This window comes from Festucalex cinctus, chromosome 19 (genome assembly GCF_051991245.1).
Source record: "Festucalex cinctus isolate MCC-2025b chromosome 19, RoL_Fcin_1.0, whole genome shotgun sequence".
In the NCBI taxonomy this organism is placed as follows: Eukaryota; Metazoa; Chordata; class Actinopteri; order Syngnathiformes; family Syngnathidae; genus Festucalex; species Festucalex cinctus.
In genome coordinates this window covers 4,260,799-4,282,116 of record NC_135429.1, presented here as the reverse complement: position 1 = coordinate 4,282,116, position 21,318 = coordinate 4,260,799, and the positions used below count along the sequence as shown (strand labels likewise).

Sequence of the window (21,318 nt, the reverse complement as noted above, 5' to 3'; positions counted from 1 at the left end):
CAAGATATGTGTTTAAAAGTGTTTTTATTACTTATATGAAGACAAAGTCGACACGAGTCGTGTACTCACCCATAGCGGTAATGACAAACATGCAGAGGAAGGAGAGTCCTGGGTGGCCAGTCTCTTCACATCAAGACTGAACAATCAGTTGTTGATCTATAGAAAGGCTGCGCCGCCCTAACTTCAAGTCTTATGAGAGGTGAGAGGCATTCAAATGTATTTGTGAATGTTTGGGAAAAGAGAGGCCAGGACACCTGAGACGTCAGTAACAACTGTTCACAGCGTTTATTTCCATTTTCAAGACACAAAAACAAAATGGAGAGCAAAGTGAAAAAAGAGATATCTTCTATTTTAGTTCATTTCCTTACTTTTTTTTTTTTTTAACCATTGCATGTTTTCTGTTGTTGTTTTTTTGCTGCTGTTTCCATAAGTGAAGTCATCATCTTGCTCCACCGATTAAAATTGTGAAATCGGGAGCGAAATCTCTTTTTCCCAGGACACACATAGATTGGAACTTTTTCTAATTGTTAACAGAGGGCGGAAAGGAAAGTAGATTTGTGGCAGGGGTGGGCAAAGTGTGGCTCGTCTGTAACATTTGATGCATTCACTTAGCTGTACAGTTATTCTCATAAGTTTACACACCCTGACAGAATTTGTTAAGTTTTGGCCATTTGGGGAGAAATATGACAAAACACGGACAATGTCATTTCTCTTTCTTATTATTGCTAGGTTTTGTCAAATGATTGTGCTATCCTGAAATACTTTCCTGTTGTCAATTTCAATCCTATTAAAAATAAATGTTTTGCCGTATTACTCTTTCAAATAAAAAAAGAAGAAGAATGTTATACATTTTACAAAAATGCCAGTGTAGTTTAATTAAAATCAGTTTTCTACTTTCAGGTTAATGGATTTCAAATAATAAAACATTCAGTAAAATTCAAAAGTTGATCTTGAAGAATGATTTTTAAATTAGGTCAAATGGGTTCATCACATAAAATTAAATTAAGTAATAAATACATTAATAATATGAACATTTTCTTTCTTATTGCATTCGTTTAATTTAAAAAAAAAATGTCTGTCTTTGTTTCATTCATTTATCTGATTACATAACCGGTTCGATGATTGAATGCAAATATTAAAATAGACCACTGTAGTAAGCAATGTATGTATACGTTCATTTTTTTTCAAATTATGTTTTAGGAAATAATTTAAAACAATACTGTGATTGGCTGGCAACCAGTTCAGGGTGTACCCCACCTACTGCCCGAAACCAGCTGGGATAGGCTCCAGCACCCCCTGACCCTTGTAAGGAGAAAATGGATGGATGGATTTAATACAATAATTCATCATTTAATTAAAAAAAAATTGACATTCTACAGTAAAACTTTTTTTAATTTGTTTTTTATAAATATCATCTATAAATTTGCTGGCCCAGTTGCCCTCTTTTCAAAAATCAAACATGGCCCTTGAGCTCCATTTGCCCACCCCTGGTGGTTTCACAAGTACTGCAGGTGTCGCACGGCGTTCACAAACAAGACAAGCATCAACACATTAGGCGGGTGGGGGTGTGTCGAGGGGGAGGACGAGGGGCGAGGGAGAGACAGTGTGCTTCGTCACGTGCAAATGATAACAAGCAGCTCTTACACTCACTTCCAAATAAAAATATTTAAAAAATAAGAACAACAGCCAGTCAGTCGTCTGTTAAAAAAAAACAAGCAGATCAAACACTGTGGAAGGGGGATGCAGGAGGAAGTGATCGATTGGGGGAGAGCGACAGGGAAGAAGAGGGCGTTCGTATCCCAAAAACCTCAGCACTGTGAAGCAGATGTGCTAGCCATTTAACTATCATTCTGGCCAAGCTTGAAACAAACAAACCAAAAAAAAAGTGTCCAACTCTCGTTCTGGATTTCTGAAAAGCGGCGCGGTACAACAGTGGAGTTTGGAAAGCGGCAACGACGGCGACTTTGGACGCCATGGCAACGAGCATCGGCACAATGGCGGCGGTTGGCAGTTTTGAGCTGAATGTCGAGGGAAGAAAAGCGACGGAGAGGACGCGCGTGTGTGTGTGTGTGTGTGTGTGTGTTCGCCCGCACGCCAACATCCTCTCCCACTCCGTCGTTGGTCCCAGCGCCATCTTGTGTTTTTGTTTTTTTAGGTTGAAGAAGATGGCGGAAGAGTAAACATCGCCAGCTCGTTACCGTGGCAACGTGCACTTATCTAAATGTAAACGACAACAATGGATGCCACATTGTGGTCTAGCACGTGCATTTGTAATGTGCGAGCCAATCAGCTGACAGCACGGGAGGGGCCGGCGGTGGACGTGGGGTGAGGTTGAGAAAGGGGAGAGGGGGGAGGAAGGAGGGTGAGACACAAGGGTAGGTGAGAGAGGGTTGGGGGATGATGAGACATTTGTGATGTTTTGATAATTTAATAGTATGTCTCCTTTTCCACCCAACCTGAACACGCCACAAAAAGAAGATGAAAAAGAAGAAGAAAACAGCAGTGTCAGCACATTTCTGGATTATTTGATTCATCGCCGAGTCCTAGATGCATGTGTATGTGCTTACCTCCAGGGTTTCGGCGCAAGATGAGCTTCCGGATCTCATCGTAAACAAAGATGAGGAAACTGTATGGGAAGGCGCAGAACCACCAGCTGGCCCTGAAAAGTTCAACAGTTTGTGTGTTAGGATTCCATGCTTCCATGCCTGTTGACATTACGCTGCTCCTTCTGGTGTCAACAGGGGCCAGTGCACTACATAATCAATACACACACTATGTAGGTGAGTGTGGGCTAATTTCAAATTAGCCATTGGTGACTTAGCAGGCACAAAGAGCAAAAACCTCTTGCCTCTACTGTGTTGTGTAAATCATTTGTGAAAGAAGCAATAGATTTCAGAGAGAATCTCTTTCTCACTTGAGCGGGTACATCCGTAGCGCCACGTCCATGCCGGGGCAGTAAGACAGGAAGGCGGCGAGGGCCGTTTCCTCAAACAGGCCGAAGATCAAAATCTTGTTCCTGTGGGAAAAGTCAAACCATCAATGAAAGAAAACAGGCAATCGAAGAGACAGATGCTGGCTAAATATGAGTGTCACTCTAAAATACAAGTAAAAGGAATAACACTTATTTAATAATCAATACTTTCTCTCTCTGACAGTCTGCATGATTATCTTTGTAAACTTCTGCTTCTGGTCGGTGGCTAGATTTTGCAGGTGTACCTAATCGAGTGGCTTGTGTTTGACTTAAAAGCAAGTGCTTTGCTTCCACCTAGTGGCTGCTAGTGGAAACTACAACTGGAAGAAGACCCAACATGTACTGTATGTATGGTGATTGTAAATCCGAGCAATTATAATCGAAACAGCCAGACCTCATTCCCTGCTGGAAAACGGAGTTGCGTCTGGTCTTGCAGATGATGACGTCAGCCCACTGCACCACCACGATGCTGACGAAGAAGGCCGTGTGGCACGTGAACTCGACGATCTTGCGCTGCTCATACGTCTGTGAAAGTTCAAATGTTGATACAAAACCAGAGAATGCAGTTTTTCTAGGTGGTGAAGCTGAAGTGAAGAAATGTTGGAGAACATATTAAAATGTCAAAACACTTGATTGGCTCGTTTACCCATTGTTGGCCGTAGCTGTCCTCCAGGTCGTTGTTGGAGCGGTCGTCCCAGTTAAGGCGAATTCCCATCAGCACGGAGGGTCGGAAGCCGTTTTCGGCCATGATGACGAAGTAGGCGAAGAAGCCGCCGAGAGCTTGGATCATACCTGAAGACACGGCCGCACATCAGGAGACGAAACGAAACGGTGGCAGCCATTAAATCGAACCACCCACCGATCTGTCCGTAGGCGATGCTGATGAGCCTCTCGTTGACCAGTTTGTCCCTCATCGGGTTCCTGGGCTGACGCTTCATGATGTCGCTTTCCGCCGCCTCGTACGCCAGTGAGATGGCTGGAACCTGACCACATAAAAGTTTCATATTATTCTTAGGAAGGCAAATCAAGGCAAGTGTACTCTTCTTAATTGTTGATTTTGTTGTTTTTATTAGAGTTACAATTTTGTTTACACACAGTAAATTCTGTAGCGTACATTTGACTCTGTTTAGAGTGGGACCAAATAGACTCAGATTTAGAGTAATATTTTAACTTGGAAGAGAGTAAAATAATAGAGTCACTCAAATTATGTTTTTGGTCTCTGGAAACAGTAGAAGGGGCATAGCTCAGGTGATAGTGTGGCAGTCTCCCAAGCTGAATGTCGTGAGTTTGTTCTTCAAGTGACTTTTATTTATTTATTTTTAATTCTTTACTTTCTTCCAGGTGTAAATATTTGCCTACTGTAAAAATGAGTTTATCCTAAATCTCTAATTGTTTTTCGTCAATAGCACTGTTTTTTTTTTTTTTTTAAATAAAGGTAAAAGGACAGGACATTTTCTATCTATCGGAACATTTTCTTCAATCTTCATGTACTACTGTCAGGTCACAGCAGTTTTAACAAATATGCTGTTGTTGCTTTATTGAAAAAATAGTCCCTAAAAATATATAAATATTATATATTGCAAGTTTAGCAACAATGAAGGTACATTTTGTACTACGAAACCTGCAAAAACAAAAAACTAACAAAAACGTAACAAAAAATTGATTAAAATCTAAAAACTGAAATTACCCGTACACTAACTCATTTTTGTCACAGGCAATAACACGATGAGGAAGTTCCTTTTCTCTTGCAGCATGTTGATGATACTTTTGGTGCGTAAGAACAGGCCCGTCAAACAACTTCAGGTGGTACCACAAGAGCCTCTAACGTCACACATGCTTTTACAAATGACTATCCTCCATATTTTCTTCCTGTTGGCGGCATGTGTCCCTATACTTTCGTCCCTACGGTTGTACCACATAACCGTACTCACCATGTCTGTGCCCAGGTCGATGCAGAGGATGGTGATGGTGCCCAGCGGGAGCGGGATGTTGACCAGGATGAAGAAGAGGAAGGGCGTGATCTCGGGGATGTTGCTGGTGAGCGTGTAGGCGATGGACTTCTTCAGATTGTCGAAGATGAGGCGGCCTGCGGGGGGGCAAAACATTCAAATCAGGTCACATCCCGGCTCTCCTCCGTTGCTGCGTTCCGCTCACCTTCCTCCACGCCCGTGACGATGGAGGCGAAGTTGTCGTCCAGCAGGATCATGTCGGCGGCTTGTTTGGATACGTCCGAGCCAGAGATTCCCATGGCGACGCCGATGTCGGCCTTCTTGAGGGCGGGAGAGTCGTTCACGCCGTCGCCCGTCACGGCCACGATGGCGCCCTGGCAACGAGGAAACATTGTTACACAGTCCTGTCATTTTGATTTTTTTTTCCCCTAAAATTGGTCAGTCCAAATGAATTTTTCCATTTACTTAGTTATATTTAACATAACGTAAACTGGTTAATTTGATTTATTATAAATAATAAAATAAACTAGTATGAATCACGTGAATTATTTACATGGCCGCTTGTGCTCTCGCTGTACCTGTCTCTGGCAGCCCTCGACGATGATGAGCTTCTGTTGCGGTGAAGTTCTGGCAAAGACGATCTCTGTGTGATTCCTTAAAATGTCGTCCATCTGGTCCTGGTTGAGGTCCTTCAGGTCTGTTCCATGAATCACGCAGGCTTTCGCGTCCCTACAAGAGCACATTGGGACCATTACAAATAATTTTGGAATGTGTGTGACCACATATGGATGTCCGTCTCTCACCTAGGGTTCACTTGACTCACGGGGATGTTGAGACGCGCGGCGATGTCTTCTACCGTCTCGTTGCCCTCGGAAATGATGCCCACGCCCTTGGCGATGGCCTTGGCCGTGATTGGATGATCGCCGGTCACCATGATGACCTGAAGGATAACAAACGAGTTGAGTGGATTGAAGAAAAAGAAGAAATCTGAACGTGATTCCTCACCTTGATGCCAGCAGAGCGACACTTGCCCACAGCGTCGGGGACGGCGGCTCGCGGCGGGTCAATCATCGACATGAGGCCCACGAAGCAAAGGTTGTCCGTCTGGAAGTTGACATCGTCCGTGTCAAAGGCAAAGCCTTTTGGGTAGGATTCTTCGGGTAGGAAGAGGTGGCAGAAGCCTGGCAGGATCAACAAAGATGACGAGTTAGGGGCCTGATTTACTTGGAGACAATCACAAGAAGAAGTCATGCTATAACAACCTAATTGGTTTCAATTCCGCATTTCTGTGAGTCCCGTCATTTGGTAATGTTCTGTTTTTAGTCTCTCCCAGAGCAATTTTCTGAATGTGCTCTAATAAGATAATAACCACTAACACTTCCAAGTCCATAAGTTCAAACTTTAATTTGAGCTTGTGGTGCTTTTCCCAAGTATTATATGGTGAAAGTTGCTAGGTAGTATTACCTCAGATTCTCCTCATGTAAATTCTGAAGAAAAAAAAAAAGTGTTGAGAAACACCAATCTTTACCCAACACTCTCTCCCCCAGGCCTCCCAGTTCCAAGTAAGCGTTCTGGAAGGCCTCCTTCATCTCGTCATCCATTGGCTGCTCGCGGCCCTGCAACATGATGGTGGAGCAGCGATCCAGAATCCTCTCGGGGGCTCCCTTCATCACCAGCAGGTAGCGTTTGTCGGACTCATCATCGCTCTCGTGAATGGAGAGCTGGCGACCAAGAAAAGCACAAATTGCCATTAGTGTGTGCACCTAATCTTGTGGCCAGGAAAGGTCCTACTGGGTTGCACCAACCTGATACTTGTTGGTGGAGTTGAAGGGTATCTCGGCCACCTTCTTGTTCTTGTCCCTCATGGACTTGACAGTGCCGCAAGACAGCTCGATGCACTTGAGCAACGCCGATTCGGAGGCGTCGCCGGCCACCTCGCGCTTGAGGATGGGCAGCGACTCTTGGCCGGCCTTGAATACGGCGCGGTTGCACAGTGCGGCGATGCGGGCCAGGGACACCCATGTCGTGGAGCTTTTATCAAAGGAGGAGCCTGAGGAGAAATTCCTCATTTTCATCTGTCCATTTAATCTATCTATCTGTCTGTTATGGATGTAACGATAACAGCAATATCACAATATTTCAATATTAAAAGAAAAAAATTTAAATTCATCATGTCACGATATTAAAAGCAGCAAATCTCTTAAAAAGTCGAGGTTGTATTCCATTTGTCAGTTCTAGCACCCTCTGGTGGTTAGTTTATGACTGAAATTTAATTTTAATTCGGAATGTTTTGGCCACTGCAGCAGTTATCACTTCCATAAATCCATCATTTTTCACTTCCATAAATTAATCATAACAGAAAATATTGTTCAACATATCTGTCAAAAACATTACTTTTCATCCACTTTAGCTGAACGCAGCATAGGCCATGTGACTTTGCACCGCTGAGCTAGTAGGGACACATGACAGTGACATGTGACATGACATGGCCAAGCCTATTTCTTTGACACTGCTGTTATTATATACATTTTATATATTACATATACATATTTTTTTTTACAATATCATGAGTTTTATACAGTATTGTGAGCTTTTTTTATCACGCCAACATCCCCACAATATTGTGATAATCGTCTGTCCGTCTGTCCATCCGTCCGTCCGTCCGTCCGTCCATCCATCCAATATTTATTTACCTGACTGGTCCTCGGTCGTGTCGGCCTCATGGATCTGGTTATCAAACCACATGTGTGCCACAGTCATCCTGTTCTGGGTCAGGGTGCCCGTCTTGTCTGAGCAGATGGTGGAGGTGGAGCCCAGCGTCTCCACCGCCTCCAGGTTCTTGACCAGGCAGTTCTTACGGGCCATTCGCTTAGCAGTTAGCGTGAGACACACCTACCAGGCCAACAGCACAAAAAAAACGTTAACCTCTTTGGGAAGCTATTAGTGAACAGATAGGACACCTCCAGGCAGCTAGGAAACAAACCACAACGAACTTGGGACCATACTATACCTGAATACAGAAGACCCTGTACCTAAACCCACCCAGTATACCTGGAGATGTCCATCCTATCCCCCCACCCATAGCAAAATGCGCTTAAGTCAAAAGCATCTTTCACAGGCCAGGCTGCAGTGAGTGAAGCGGTCAAGCAGAGCCGCGGTGCGTTAAGTTATCACGATGCACAACTACGGCCAAACGCGAGGGCGAAACACGACTAATGCATTAACAGATGTTAGCCAAATTACATGAGCTAGTCGGTCTCACTGCAGACAAACATCGGACGTGACTGGCCTGAAAGAGAGACACAAAAAGGTACACGACAACACTTGAAGACACACAAACAACAACAATACTAACGTACACAAAAGCACAACAAACACACAGCACTGAAATTACAATCACAGAGAGAGGTGAAGCGACAAACAAGTCAATACAATCATGCGGGCTGTTTTGAATGATCTATTTTGTGTTTTCGATTAGTTGAGTTTATTTGTCAGGATGACTCACTTTTTAAAATGGCTTTCATAGTACAAACTGCATCCTTGCTTGTGTTAGCGTTTTATTTCCTTATGTTGTTTTTAATTTTGTTAGGTTTTTTTTTTTCAATTCAGTTTTGATTGTTTTTCTAAAACAATCTTCAATAATAAATAAAGTTGATTTGAGATGAGTTGACGTCAAGTGTTGAACATTTAAAATGTTAATTTATTAATGACTATGGTTATGAACAAGTTTTTCACTTCACATTTTTCGTAGAGGAAAAATATTTATTTCTATTATTTCTGTGGATGCAAGTAAATTTTGGAGGAAAAAATGTTGGTGGGGGAAAAACAGTTTCAAAAGTTGAAATCATGCCAATCCCAGAAGGGGAAAAATCAAAACAGGTTATGACTTGTGTCATTGTTATTTGCATTTTATATAAAAAAAAAAATCAAGTTTTTTAGGAAAAACAAACGGCTCTCTTCCCTGTAGGCCTATGTCCAATAAAACCAAATCTGACTTGAAGACTTGGCCGTACGTTTGCTGTATCACTTGCGTGGTACTCACAGTGACGGTGGCCAGCAGACCTTCAGGTACGTTGGCGACGATGATGCCGATGAGGAAGATGACGGCCTCCAGCCAGGAGTACCCCAGGACCAGCGACAGGACGAAGAAGGTGACGCCGAGGAAGACGGCCACGCCGGTGATGATGTGGATGAAGTGCTCGATCTCCTTGGCGATGGGCGTCTGTAGAATGCAGAAGATGAGTGATGTCATCACGCGGTGCGAGCAAGCGGCAAGCTCACCTTGCCGGTCTCCAGGCCCGAGGTGAGGGTGGCGATGCGGCCCATGACCGTGCGATCACCCGTGCACACCACAATACCGCGAGCTGTGCCTGGACAAAGGATGGAAGGACAGTTCAGTTTCGTGCTCTGGCATTTTTTTTATTTTATTATTCACAATATATTCACAAATTATTTAATAAAACCTAACTGTACATAAGGGATTCTTTCGCACACCACTAGAGGGGACCAGCGTACCACTACCACACTTTGAGAATCACTGTGGTTTAAAAAAAAAAAAAAAAAAAAAAGGAATAGAAACGTCAGAGAAATTCGGAGTACCTGCAGAAAACCCTGCCCACCCTTGTCACAGTCTTTCAAATGGTGGTCTTACCCTCCACACAGTTTGTGGAGAAGAAGGCAATGTTGCGGGTCTCTAGAGGATTTTCATGGGTGCAATCTGGCGACCTGGTCTGAGGCTCCGATTCGCCAGTCAGGGAGGAGTTGTCCACCTGTAGTTAATGTAAAACCAAGGTGAGGATTCAGATTGAAACCTCTACTAGGGTTCTCCCTATGAGACAGCGTTACATCATCACCTTGCAGCCGTGGGAGGAGATGATGCGGAGGTCGGCGGGGATCCGGTCTCCCCCTTTCACTTCCACCAGGTCCCCGGCCACCACCTGCTCGGCATCGATCTGCATCTTCTCCCCTTCGCGGATCACCAGGGCTTGCTGGGAACAACACACAGGCAAGCGTGACAATGACTTTCTCCACTGTTTCAAGCCATGCACTGTGTGGTGAAGTACCTGGGGGACCATGTTCTTGAAGGACTCCATGATCTTGGAGCTTTTGGCTTCTTGGAAGTAGGAGAAGCAGCCAGTGATGATGACGACAGCCGACAACACGATACCGAGGTACAACTGGATGATACAAGAAGGTCCTCGGTTAAGAGAGCGGCGTGAATCTCTTGGTTAAAGACCATGCAAAATAAAACAAAAAAACTAACAAATCAGCTGAATTTTTGCTCATTACTGACAAATTTAAAATCACTAATATTGGTAGATTATATCGGCTGGCCCATTTTTGGGGTTATATCATGAACAAAACATGACCCATGATCAATTTGGGATTAGGGCTGCTCGATTATGGAAAAAAAATAATAATCACGATTATTCAAACAATGATTTATTTTTTGGTACAAAACAAAATGTTTAGGCCTTCAAAATTAAAATTTATTTAAATAAAAAAAATTGAAACACTATAATATTACGTAAGCTCCTTTTGGACCAAACAGAATTTATAATATATATTTAAAATAATATGTATTTATTTATGTTGGCAAAAACTTGAAGTTGGAGTGCACCATGTGCACTGTGCAGTAGGATGACCATTTAATTTTCTGGTACAAAAGAAGAAAATAAAATGATTCGAAACACTATAATTATGCAAGCTCCTTTTGGATAAAACATCATTTATTAAATTGGTTATTTTAAAATTAATAAGGGTGCAAATAACTCGAAAATTAGGATTAATATATTTTTTTTTATGATTATGATGATTTTGTAATTGTGGAGTGTAGTAATTGAAATTGTAATTGAATTTCGATTAATTGCACAGTCCTACTTGAGATGGACCAAATGTTATTTCCATTTGGTTCTGTGTATGTCATAGTAGTTCCGCCTTAGTCCAGCATGCGCTCTGACCCTGAAACTCCCCCTGCTAAGGACGCCGTGACTAATGGCAGGAGTCAAACGCCCCCCCCACATGGCAGTACATGACCCGCCGCTGCTGTTTTGTTAACAAAGCGCTGCCTCGCACACGATCTTCCCTGCGGGGAGCAGCAGCCCGCAAGTCAGCACTTAACCCAGTGCACCGTGTTACCGTTTGGACCTCCCGCACTCACGTTATCCCCGGCAGGCTCGTCCTCCGTGGCTGCCTGGATGGCGTAGGCCAGGAAGCAGAGGATGGCGCCGATCCACAGCAGGATGGAGAATCCGCCAAACAGCTGGCGACAGAACTTGACCCACTCCGGGGTGGTAGGGGGTGGGGTCAAGGCATTTGGACCGTCTCTCGCCAAGTACTCTGCAGCCCTGGAGTTGGTCAGACCCTGGACCGGGCGCCATTGTTTTTTAATATCGATTAATAGCCTCTTGAGACCATCAAGTGCTCAGTGTTATGTTGACTTACCTGCACGATGTCAGTGGTGTATTTCCTGCAAACTTCCTCCACGGACATTTTGTGCTCCGTCTGAAGAGTTTAAACGGAAACAATTGGTCAACTTTACCTATGTCAACCTACAATGTGAAGGTTTGTTCATTAATCTATGACGACAACGTATACTGACAGCCAGAACAATTAAAATCACTTTTACTAGATGGCAGAAAGTGCACAGGACGCCTTCTCTACTCATGTTCTCAAAATATTGACCGGATAACTTACGATAGGGACTTCCTTCTTGAGGTCGTCCATGCCCTTGCCTCCTTTCTTCTTGGGCGACTCCTTCTCATCCTTGTCCTGCGTGGTGGCCACGCGATAGCTGTCCGACCGTCCATACTGACAACAAAACAAGAAAAAAGTTCAATCTAAGGATAATTTATTTCGAAAAGTCGTCATAGCGGCGCACTTTTTTTTTTTTTTAACTAAAAATTCTGCACACGACAGCCCATAATAACAGAATTAAACTTTTTTTTTTTTTTTTAATGTATTAAAAATTAGCGCCACGGCCGATTAATTGGCAGATATTAGCTCTTTCGTAATCAGCAAGAATCTACCCATTTATTTTTTACAATTTTTTTTTGGGACGATGAATTGGTTATCGGAATTTTATTGTTTCATATTGTCATTATGGGATGCTTTTTTCCATTTACTTAACATCAGTGTGCCTTGTAGCTATGACCAGTACTGTATTGCAAAATTTATAGTTTATTATATAGTTGAAAACACTGTTTCTATGGCAACCTGTTTAGGCAGCAAACAAATGCAGCCTAACCTCAATGTTCCCTCCATCTCCTTCAATGAAAGACCTTACTTGAAGAGTCTTTCAATTGTTGCAGTGTGTATGTTGTGTGCGTTTGCCATCTGTCATGCGGCGTCCATCAGATTACAGCTGTTTACTACACTGGCAGATTAACCCAGTGAACAACAATAATCTCAGCAGGTCTGATTGCCACATTCACTTGATGTCCACTGCTCCTACAAAGTCCTAACAACGCACACGACGTTTTCAGTCGAGCATGACCGTGGATTAATTTGCATTTTAATCAGAAACTTCAATCACAAAAGTCTGCGCGGATGAATACTTCACCACTGAGCGCAATGTGATCATTTAGAGCAACCAAGGAGCCAAGAGAATGTGGAGATCCTATCTGCTAGTGCAATTTAGCGCTAACGAGGCTCATCAATAGTCCAGATTAAATCAGTCATTTGCATAGTTTCAATACACTATAGAGCATAATTGATGTTTCAACTTTCCATGTAATGTGGTACTGTTACGTTTTAATTGTGGTTTATGAAATAGCTGGCAGCAGTTGTTATTGTTTCAGGACATTTTCCAGGCTAGCTGCAGGGTTAATGAAGTCAAATTGATCAGAACGTGACCACAAGTAAGGCTGTAAGGTACATGCTGGCGTGTCAATAAACTGTTAGCACGAGTTATTTCCCAGCCAACTTCCTCGCTCATTTATTGTGCTTATTCTCGTGGCATGCTCATTGGGAATTGTTAAAAAAAAATACAATTATTGCGCCCCGTGTGGCCATTAAATGGAGTCAATTTGAGTCAACTAGCTTTCGTAACATTAGCACGCTAGTAAAACAATCAATTGTACATTATCCTATGCTAATTTCAAATCCAAATTGATGCAACATTGCCATCTACCGGGATTTGTGTTATTGGGATATGTGTGTAATTATATAGACTTGGGATGTTCGATACCAGCATTTTTCAGACAACGACATGAGTATTCAGTCTTGGAATACTCACCGATACAGAGTACCGATATCTCTAGTACTTTTGATATATAAAACTTCACCTAAGGTCAAAAACCTTGTGGACAAAGACCTTTCTTTCTCCAGACAAGCAAAAAAACGATCACGTGACAGAAAACTAAGTGACCTGTGAGTAGCAGTTTGTCATAGAAGACCATCAGACTAGTCACTATCTGACGACATCGTCCAGTTGAGAATGCCGAGCGATGGGTGGTTGGTTTTGATTGGTGGATTGTCGATGTCGCACACACACGCACAAATCATGGATTACACACAGATCAGTGGAGCAGTCGACCTAGAAAGTGCTCTATATGAGGGAGGGGGTTCTCCATAATCCATGCCTCCGTACCCACCCCCTTCTTCATTGACATTCACTTCCTTTGGGAACGCCCCATCTGCTTCTTGACTTTTATCTACTTGCGTCTAATCACAACATGATGACTGCATACGCACCATTCAAACATTACACACAGTTGCAGATGAAAGTCTCTGGTGATTAGCTACCATTAGCATTGCTACAAAATGCCAGTTGCTGGTGATTGACAGCTAACGGCAGGTGTGATGTCATCCTTGCAGCATCCAATCCGCAGGGGAATTTTAAATAGTTCCAGGAGGACAGCGAAGAGAAGGAGAGATGGTGCTGGATTTTTTTTTTCTTTTTTTTAATGATGTACCTTGTGCGAAAGTGTAACGCGAGTCTGTGGCTAAGGCCTGACGTCACTGCACACTGTTGGAGTGAGTGTGAGCTCACAGTGCCGCGTTTTCATCGATTCAAAACTCACACACTCGGCCTCAGATGGAAAATATATATAGACCAAATATTGACTAATTATGCAACATGCACAATGAAGAGAAAATGCGCTTTGTATTTAGCAAGCACGTTCGTGTTTTGTGTTGAGGTTTTTTATTGACAGCATAGAATGATCATAAGCGGTTGCTGAATCTGGATCAAATCTGGATCAAACTTTTGAAGTTTTTAGCCTTGCGCATATTCCAACGGTGGACGCTTTTCAAATATCCACTTTGGTCTTAACGTATGAGCATTGAGCACACAACTCAAGCATTAACACGGCTTTGATTCTGCATAAAATGTCACCACAAAAGTGATGAATGATGATGAAGTGCTCCAAAGATGACATTAAAAACATGTAAGAACTGCTAGCATTGCTTTAAATAAAGATAAAAGGCACTTAAGGCTAATGATGCTTTACTTAACAACTTGAGTACAAATGCACTCGGGTAATTGGGCGCGGCATGGATTACAGCAATGTCTCCCAACCTTTATCGGGCTAAAGCACATGTCTAAAAAATCTCTCTGTGTACGATCAAACAAATGTCAGGAAAAAGGTATGTAATACCAAAATAAAGAGAATTTATTAGGGCTCAAATGGTTAATCGGCTGGTCAATTTAATCTGCCGCTGGTAAAATCGGGAAAAATCTGCCAATTTTTTGGTGATATTTGTTGATTTTTTTTTTTTTTTTTTAATATATCCCCCGCCCATCAAAAAAAATCTACAAAAAAAAACTCACCTGAAATCACCTGATTTTTTTTGCCAATTTTTCTCTTTATTTAGAGCTGAATATGAAATGAATCATCAATCATCAATGAATGAAATGAAGTATTTGACAGCGACTTCCTCACTGCGCCAGATACGATAATTTGTTCTATAATGAACAAAACGCGAGGCAGCGACATCTCATTAACAAGACCTCCCGCGTGAAATATCACATCATCCGTCTTTCGCAGTGAATGGTTGACACACCAAGTGCATTATGGGTAGCATTCATCCTCTTTATTACCTCCCCATGGCTGAGCTTGGAATCATTCACTCATTTCCAACATGCTAATCACGATGAAGTATTACTTTATAAAGTGGACGACATAGACGGAAAGTAGCTATGGAACACTAAATTCGTCATTGCTATGGCATAATTACTACAATAATTACAAAAATATACAATTAATCACTTTATGTCCGTGTTGTGATGAGTTGCTCAACTGACATTCAAATGAGATGGCGGCTGCCACTGCTCCCCTTCTCCGTCTCCGACTGCCATTTTCATCCCTTTGTTCTTTCTGATTTGGCACAATGCATCAAGGGATAGATTACCATTAGCAACTAAAGGACTTTAAAGGACTGCTTTACTGGGCAAGATGCATTGTGGGATACATTGAGGGCGCTATATAGGGGATAATAGTAGTACAAAATGGTGAAGTCACTATATAATATGCATTGCTTCTCTAATCTATTTACATCAAGGACTATAAAAAAAAAAAAAAATCCATCACATTAAAATATGGTAACATATTAGACCTAAGTATCCATTAAAAAAAACAAGTGGTTTTATTATACTGTACATTATTGAGGTACTATGTTATGCAAATCATTCCAAATCAGCAAACAAATTCTTTGGCTAACTCACATTATAGTAAAAAGCTATAAAAGATCTAGTGTACGCGCAAGTAAGACATATCTGCCATCTAGGGGTGAATGGTAATATAACAATTTAAAATGTTGGATTTTTCCTGCTTTCTACAGTTTTTTTTCTGAATTTCTCACCGTTTTCCATGGAAAACATACGTTTAATATTTATCATCATTTCTCTTCATTTTTTTGGGTTATACAATTTTTTTTTAATCCCTGATCTATATAGCGGGTAGGAAATGATTCCCAACAACCCTGAATATGAATATGTTCACCTGTCACGTTTTTTTTTTTTTTTTTTTTATGCCTCCGCACACGATTTCCCAAAATCCTCCTCAAGGTGACTCGGCGTTTGCGCAGCCCTTTGCCATCCTCGCTCTTCCAATCAGGAACGCCAATCCCAATCTGACCTTCGCCCGAGCCTCATCGTCAGAGGATTCCCGATTGATTGACCTCAGATGCCTCGTCAATCCCGCCCCCGCCTCCCGTTTTGCGCCCCCGCCTCCTCCTCCAGAGTAAAAATCCCACACACATAGAGTATCCCGCTCGTTGGCACTTAGCCTCGAGCGTGCTCTTGGCCAAAGCGTGACGGAGCGGCACAACTTCTCCAGCCTGGCCTGAATGCTCTTTCTCATCCCACGTTTCCAGCTTGCCGCCTCCCACCCACTCGAATCCAGCTCGGAGGAAAGGCCCCTGCCAATCACACTTCGTTAGAAGGACTGGATGCAATGGGAGGCTCGCTACACTGTGTGTCAGCGTAGCGCTAATAGGACTGGAGTCTATCGTGACTATACATGATGACTATTACTGCGATAATAGCTTAGAATGTCCACTGGTTGAACATACCGTGTAGCCTGCCAGGCATCTTCCAGGCAGGGTTTTTCTTGTCTCAAATTGGTACAATAGTGATCATTTGTCTGCCTGAAGTGTGCCGAGGAGGAGCTAAGTTTAGCCTGGGTTGTTCGCAGAGTCGAAATGTGCAACTTTGGAATTTTTTTCTTCATGTGGATGAGACTGACGATTCTTTTTTGAAGACTTTTCAAATCATTATGAGAGACTCGAGATATAAATCAGGCTTTTTAAAGGTGGTCAGAAATGCAAAAGTTTATGCCAAGATATCTGCAAGCTAATGCAGCAAATTGTGGTCGTCACAACAAGCATAACACAACACTAACACTCTTCTACTTTTGACTGCAATTATACCATCATCATCGTATTTGTCTATTCATATCCCATATGCGCTTCAACTGTTATTTTGCTGTTTTAAATTTCCCCATTGTGGGATGAATAAATGTAATACGAGACTGAGGGGTCCGCCAAACATGATGATGGCAGAGGCCTCATATAAACACATCCTGAAAACAGATGGTGCGTATTTTCAACAAGTGAGGGAGACATTTTCACGCCCCAATATGCAACATGTTCATGTCCCATCTCAATTTAATAAAAAAGGATTAATAGGGGCACGTTTGTATGCCCCTAAACATTTCCTGACGGGTGGATTAGAAGGAATAGCCCATTTTCCTGGCCAGCTTGTTCACCAGACATCACTTGCTTGGATTTCTTTCTGTAACGTCTGAAGCATCAGTGATGCCATCGCTGCCATTGATGGAGACTACAGAGAACATGGCAAGAAATCAAGGACCCTGTCTGATATGCGTTGTGCATTGTTCTTTTGTGACTTGATGTACACCCTGTATTATAAATTGGAAACAAGATCATACATGTAACTTCTAGGGCACACATTTTGTCATCGTGGGGAGTCACAACACTAATCCAAATATGCAAGTGTATTATATAAAGACAAATACGCTCAATGGGAGAATGACAGACAAATGGCTGCTAGCCTCCAATCTGTGATCACACACTTTGACTAAATGGCGTCGCCTGGTTAATGGCGATCGTCTTTTCTTACATTTGTCAATGTTTTGTTGCTATATTCACGACTAGAATCTCGACACGGGTGCCATTAAACCTAATAACGTGGCATCTCCCTGTCCCCACTCACTGTAAATCTCAACTTTGTGTTTATGGCTATTAAAGGTTTGCTCGTGATTAATTAATACGTGCCCTTAATGTAACGCGTTATTGCAGTTACTCCGCAACTGGATGCAGCTCACAAATGTGGCGCAAACAGCGGGTCGGCACGTAAGCACCATAGAAACAGAAATAGACAAGCTATTTTTGCTTGAAAAAAAAACGTGTGTACAAATGTCGTTCTTACCCCCATGTTGGCTTCACCAGGAGATTCTGTTCAAGCAGGTGCACTTGTCCGCTTAAAAAAAGCTCGTCAGGTGGGCGAAGAAAAAAGGTCTCCCTTCACTTGTCGGCTACCGCCCTAAAGAGACATAAAAAGTGTCATGAAGAAGTGTTAAAAAATTAAAGAGTCAAAATCGCTGCTGTCTGCTTCCTCTTCGGCAAATGATGCTGCTGGAGAAAGTAGAGCCGGGCAGATGTTCGGATGTCGTGTCCTTCCGCGTGGCTGGTCCGCCCCCCCCTCCCGGATTCCGCGCAAGGAAATAGAGCCAAACCAAGCAACAGCTCGTTGCAAATACAGAAACTGTTGAGAAAAGTCGTTTCAAAACATTGTTGTTATTTTTTTTTTAAAGATGAAATGTCAAAATAAATCTGTAAATGCACATGTGCTAAAATAGCATACATATACTTGTGTTAAAAAAAAATACAATACAGTTGAAAACAGAATTGGCTAGTTAGCCAAACATTTTACAAAAGTAAGAGTATGTCTATTTTTACTTTTGTGTAATATGATAATAATATGTAATATGTTTGTAATTCTACAAGTGCACGAGTAATTCTACTAGCATGTCCTTGTCCTTCGACTAGCGTGCAGAAATATCATATTATCATGGAAGGTTGTCATAGTGCACGCATTCAACCATTGCACAGAAATGTCAAACATGAAATGGAAGTCACTAGTGAAAAAAATCACGTACAGTCACATGTACAGGTAGTTGTTCAACTACCTAGGGCCTCTACTAGTGTGTCCTATTTTTCTACTAGTTTGCCATAGTTGCTCTTCAAATTCACACAAATATCTTACAGCCATAATCTGTTTTGTACTTGGTATTTCCCCTGTAAAAACATCTCTTCATTAGTAAAATAAGTGGACACTGTGGCGACAATTTAAATTAAAAGAAAACAGACAGTTAATCAGGTTTAAGCTGGTTGATATTTTGGCGCACATAACGACAAAAGATGCCATGCATAACAGTGAACTAATAAGGACACAGAAGGCTTTTATTTTTGCCGTGATTATTTTCCACCTGCTGTGGAAGATTAGAAAATTACATGCATGCTTTTATCCCACATACACACACATGAACTATAAAGATTAATAAGAGTCAGGCATGACTTATAAAACACATGAGCAAACGTGTGTCAGATGGGATCAATATTGGCTTCCATCATAATTGCAGCATGGCCTGATTTCTCTTCTGTCGGCGCTGCAGCTGTTTCATCCATCATTTGATAACGGGAGCAGAGGGGAAGTCAAGCACACAGCATGAAAAGCATCTCCTTTTTTATTGTGGTGACAGTTTGAAGCTGGAGGAGAAAATGACTTCATGATATTAAAACTTAATATTTAAAATGAGAGCAGAGAGCGCCAAAAAATGGATTGTGGAGATCCAACAGTTTACAACGGACTTTTTCTTGTTGTTTCTAGACTCGGTCACCATAGCAACAAGTGTCAGGTTACCAAGGTTTACTCATCCCATTAAAAAAACAACAACAACACTAATGGTGTAATTATCTTACAAATGTCGTGATGGAGAATCTATAAACGCTTTGTGCAAGACAGCCAACCAAAATATCTGTCCCTTTAAGTCCCTGGCTCTGCTTTTGCAACAACCAATCATCGGCCAGGAAATGTGTCCGGACCGACCTTGTGGACGACCTTGACGGAGCAGAGTGAGGAGGGAGAGCGAGGGGTCTTTCCCTGTCTTTTACGTTTTGCTTCCTAACACACACAATGATTGTTGCGTAATCCCCAGCATGCATGAGGTGGACAAGAGGAAGGCTAAGAAACTGACAACCTGGGTGGAAAACTTTTGGTAGAAATTCTGTACCAATATTTTTCCGGGTGTGGAAGCATTTTTTTTTTCACACTGATGCGCCTCGTATATCGCAGATTTTTAAGCATTTTTTAAATGTATTTTTACACTATACAGGTAAGTCCAAATTTCGAAACAGTTAGAAAAAAAGGAGGAAAAGAAAAAGCCTACTAGAACATCTATAATTTATGTATGGTTAATTAGACACTTTAATTGGAGGCCAGTGTGCATTGACTCCCATTTAACGTCAAATTCAGCTACTTCCCAGTAATAAGAGAGTGTGAACTCTTATGCAATGACAAAAACCTTGAAAAGATCGATTTTTACAGGTAATAGAACACTGGTGGGAAAAGTTTTAAAACTTTTTTTTTCATATCAGAAAAACGTGGCATTTAAGCAGGGGTGTGTAGACTTTTTATGTCTGTGCGTATTGTTGTATGCTCTGTCTGTATGCATTGTTTCTCTAAGCAGTTGTTTGAAGGTTTATAATTACTCTAACGTCTATGCTAATTATATGTATGGGAGTTAAAGCTACACTTGTACACAAGTAATTAAGTACAGCCTGTGAGTACTTTTTCTGCATGTGGCGGCGATGACAACATTATTTCCAGTGCTCATCTCACTTGAGTAATGAAGTCAGCGCAGACATCCATCTCTGTGTCTGCCTTGTGATTGTCCGTGATAATGTGGCTTCCTTTTCTCGTGCACAAACACACACGGAAACACACAAACACAGGCGAGGGTTGACCTTGGGGAGGAAATGATCGGCCATTCATCAACTTCATCGACTTCGGTGATGCGAGGAGGAGAAACGAAAGACCTTGAGATCCACCAGCGGATGTTACGATAAACAACAAATAAACCCAAAGAATGAATTAATTTACTGTGTCAAGTACTTTAACGGAAGACTGCTTTTATATAAGCACAACAGCTGCTAGCATGTTAGCATTGTATTAACGAACATGCTAAATGTTAGCACGCTAGCGTTTGAGCTATTCTGTCAGAGAATAAGGGAGGACCGAAGCGACGACAGGGAAGCAGAGAATCTTTTATTTTCAAAAGCAAACGGACAAATAAGACACGTGGGAGACTTAAAAGTCCCAAAATATAAATAATAAAAGACAAATTGACAAGACACGAGAGAGTTGTTTGGCTGACACAAGGAATGGAACTGAAGAGAACAGGTGGAGACGAAAACCTAACGAGTAAAACAATATGAAAAGGATTTCAAAGAATTTATGCCTGTTTGTATTGTTACATTAACTGTCAAGGCACTGCTGTATGAATTTATAATTAACATCGAATACATATTATTAGTGAAAAGGCATATATTTTACTGGCAAGCAACAACTTTGAGTCTCACACAGACACACAAACCCCGTTCCCATTGTCATCTATGTGAATGAATGTAGCGGAGAGGTTGGCGACAACCATGTGAGGGATTATCGAAGGGTGAAAAGGGGAGATGGTGAGTTTAATTTTAGACTGCTTCTATAAATAAACCTCATCTATCACACACGCACCCCCCACCCCCCCCGCGCACACACACAACCACTGTTTGATGTTCTAAAAGAGCGAGTGAGAGGAGGACAGGCGAGAGGCTGTTGTTGCCTGGCAACCGCATCCAGACTTTGCGGGTCATGTGACACACACACAC

At 42.0% G+C, this 21,318-nt stretch overlaps 1 protein-coding gene across 1 annotated transcript; it reads right to left on the bottom strand.

The window, feature by feature from the left end:
- Positions 1 to 262: 262 nt before the first annotated feature.
- Positions 263 to 18,039, bottom strand: LOC144008145 (sodium/potassium-transporting ATPase subunit alpha-3-like). Its single transcript, XM_077508234.1, has 23 exons — positions 17,813 to 18,039; positions 11,617 to 11,730; positions 11,365 to 11,424; positions 11,081 to 11,284; positions 9,984 to 10,097; positions 9,774 to 9,908; positions 9,572 to 9,689; positions 9,202 to 9,290; positions 8,963 to 9,142; positions 7,614 to 7,812; positions 6,726 to 6,970; positions 6,449 to 6,641; positions 5,926 to 6,101; positions 5,724 to 5,860; positions 5,499 to 5,649; positions 5,126 to 5,294; positions 4,903 to 5,057; positions 3,831 to 3,954; positions 3,618 to 3,763; positions 3,366 to 3,496; positions 2,915 to 3,016; positions 2,568 to 2,659; positions 263 to 2,456 (listed from the first exon to the last, which is right to left on the bottom strand). The coding sequence occupies exons 1-23, from the start codon at positions 17,816 to 17,818 to the stop codon at positions 2,428 to 2,430; spliced, it is 3,069 nt and encodes a 1,022-aa protein (XP_077364360.1). The 5' UTR covers positions 17,819 to 18,039; the 3' UTR covers positions 263 to 2,427.
- Positions 18,040 to 21,318: the final 3,279 nt, after the last annotated feature.

Coding starts and splice junctions, on each gene's coding strand:
- LOC144008145 (XM_077508234.1), bottom strand. Junction 9,909..9,983: donor TCAAGAACATGGTCCCCCAG/GTACTTCACCAC, acceptor TGTTGTTCCCAG/CAAGCCCTGGTGATCCGCGA. Junction 2,660..2,914: donor CTACGGATGTACCCGCTCAA/GTGAGAAAGAGA, acceptor TGAACTTTTCAG/GGCCAGCTGGTGGTTCTGCG.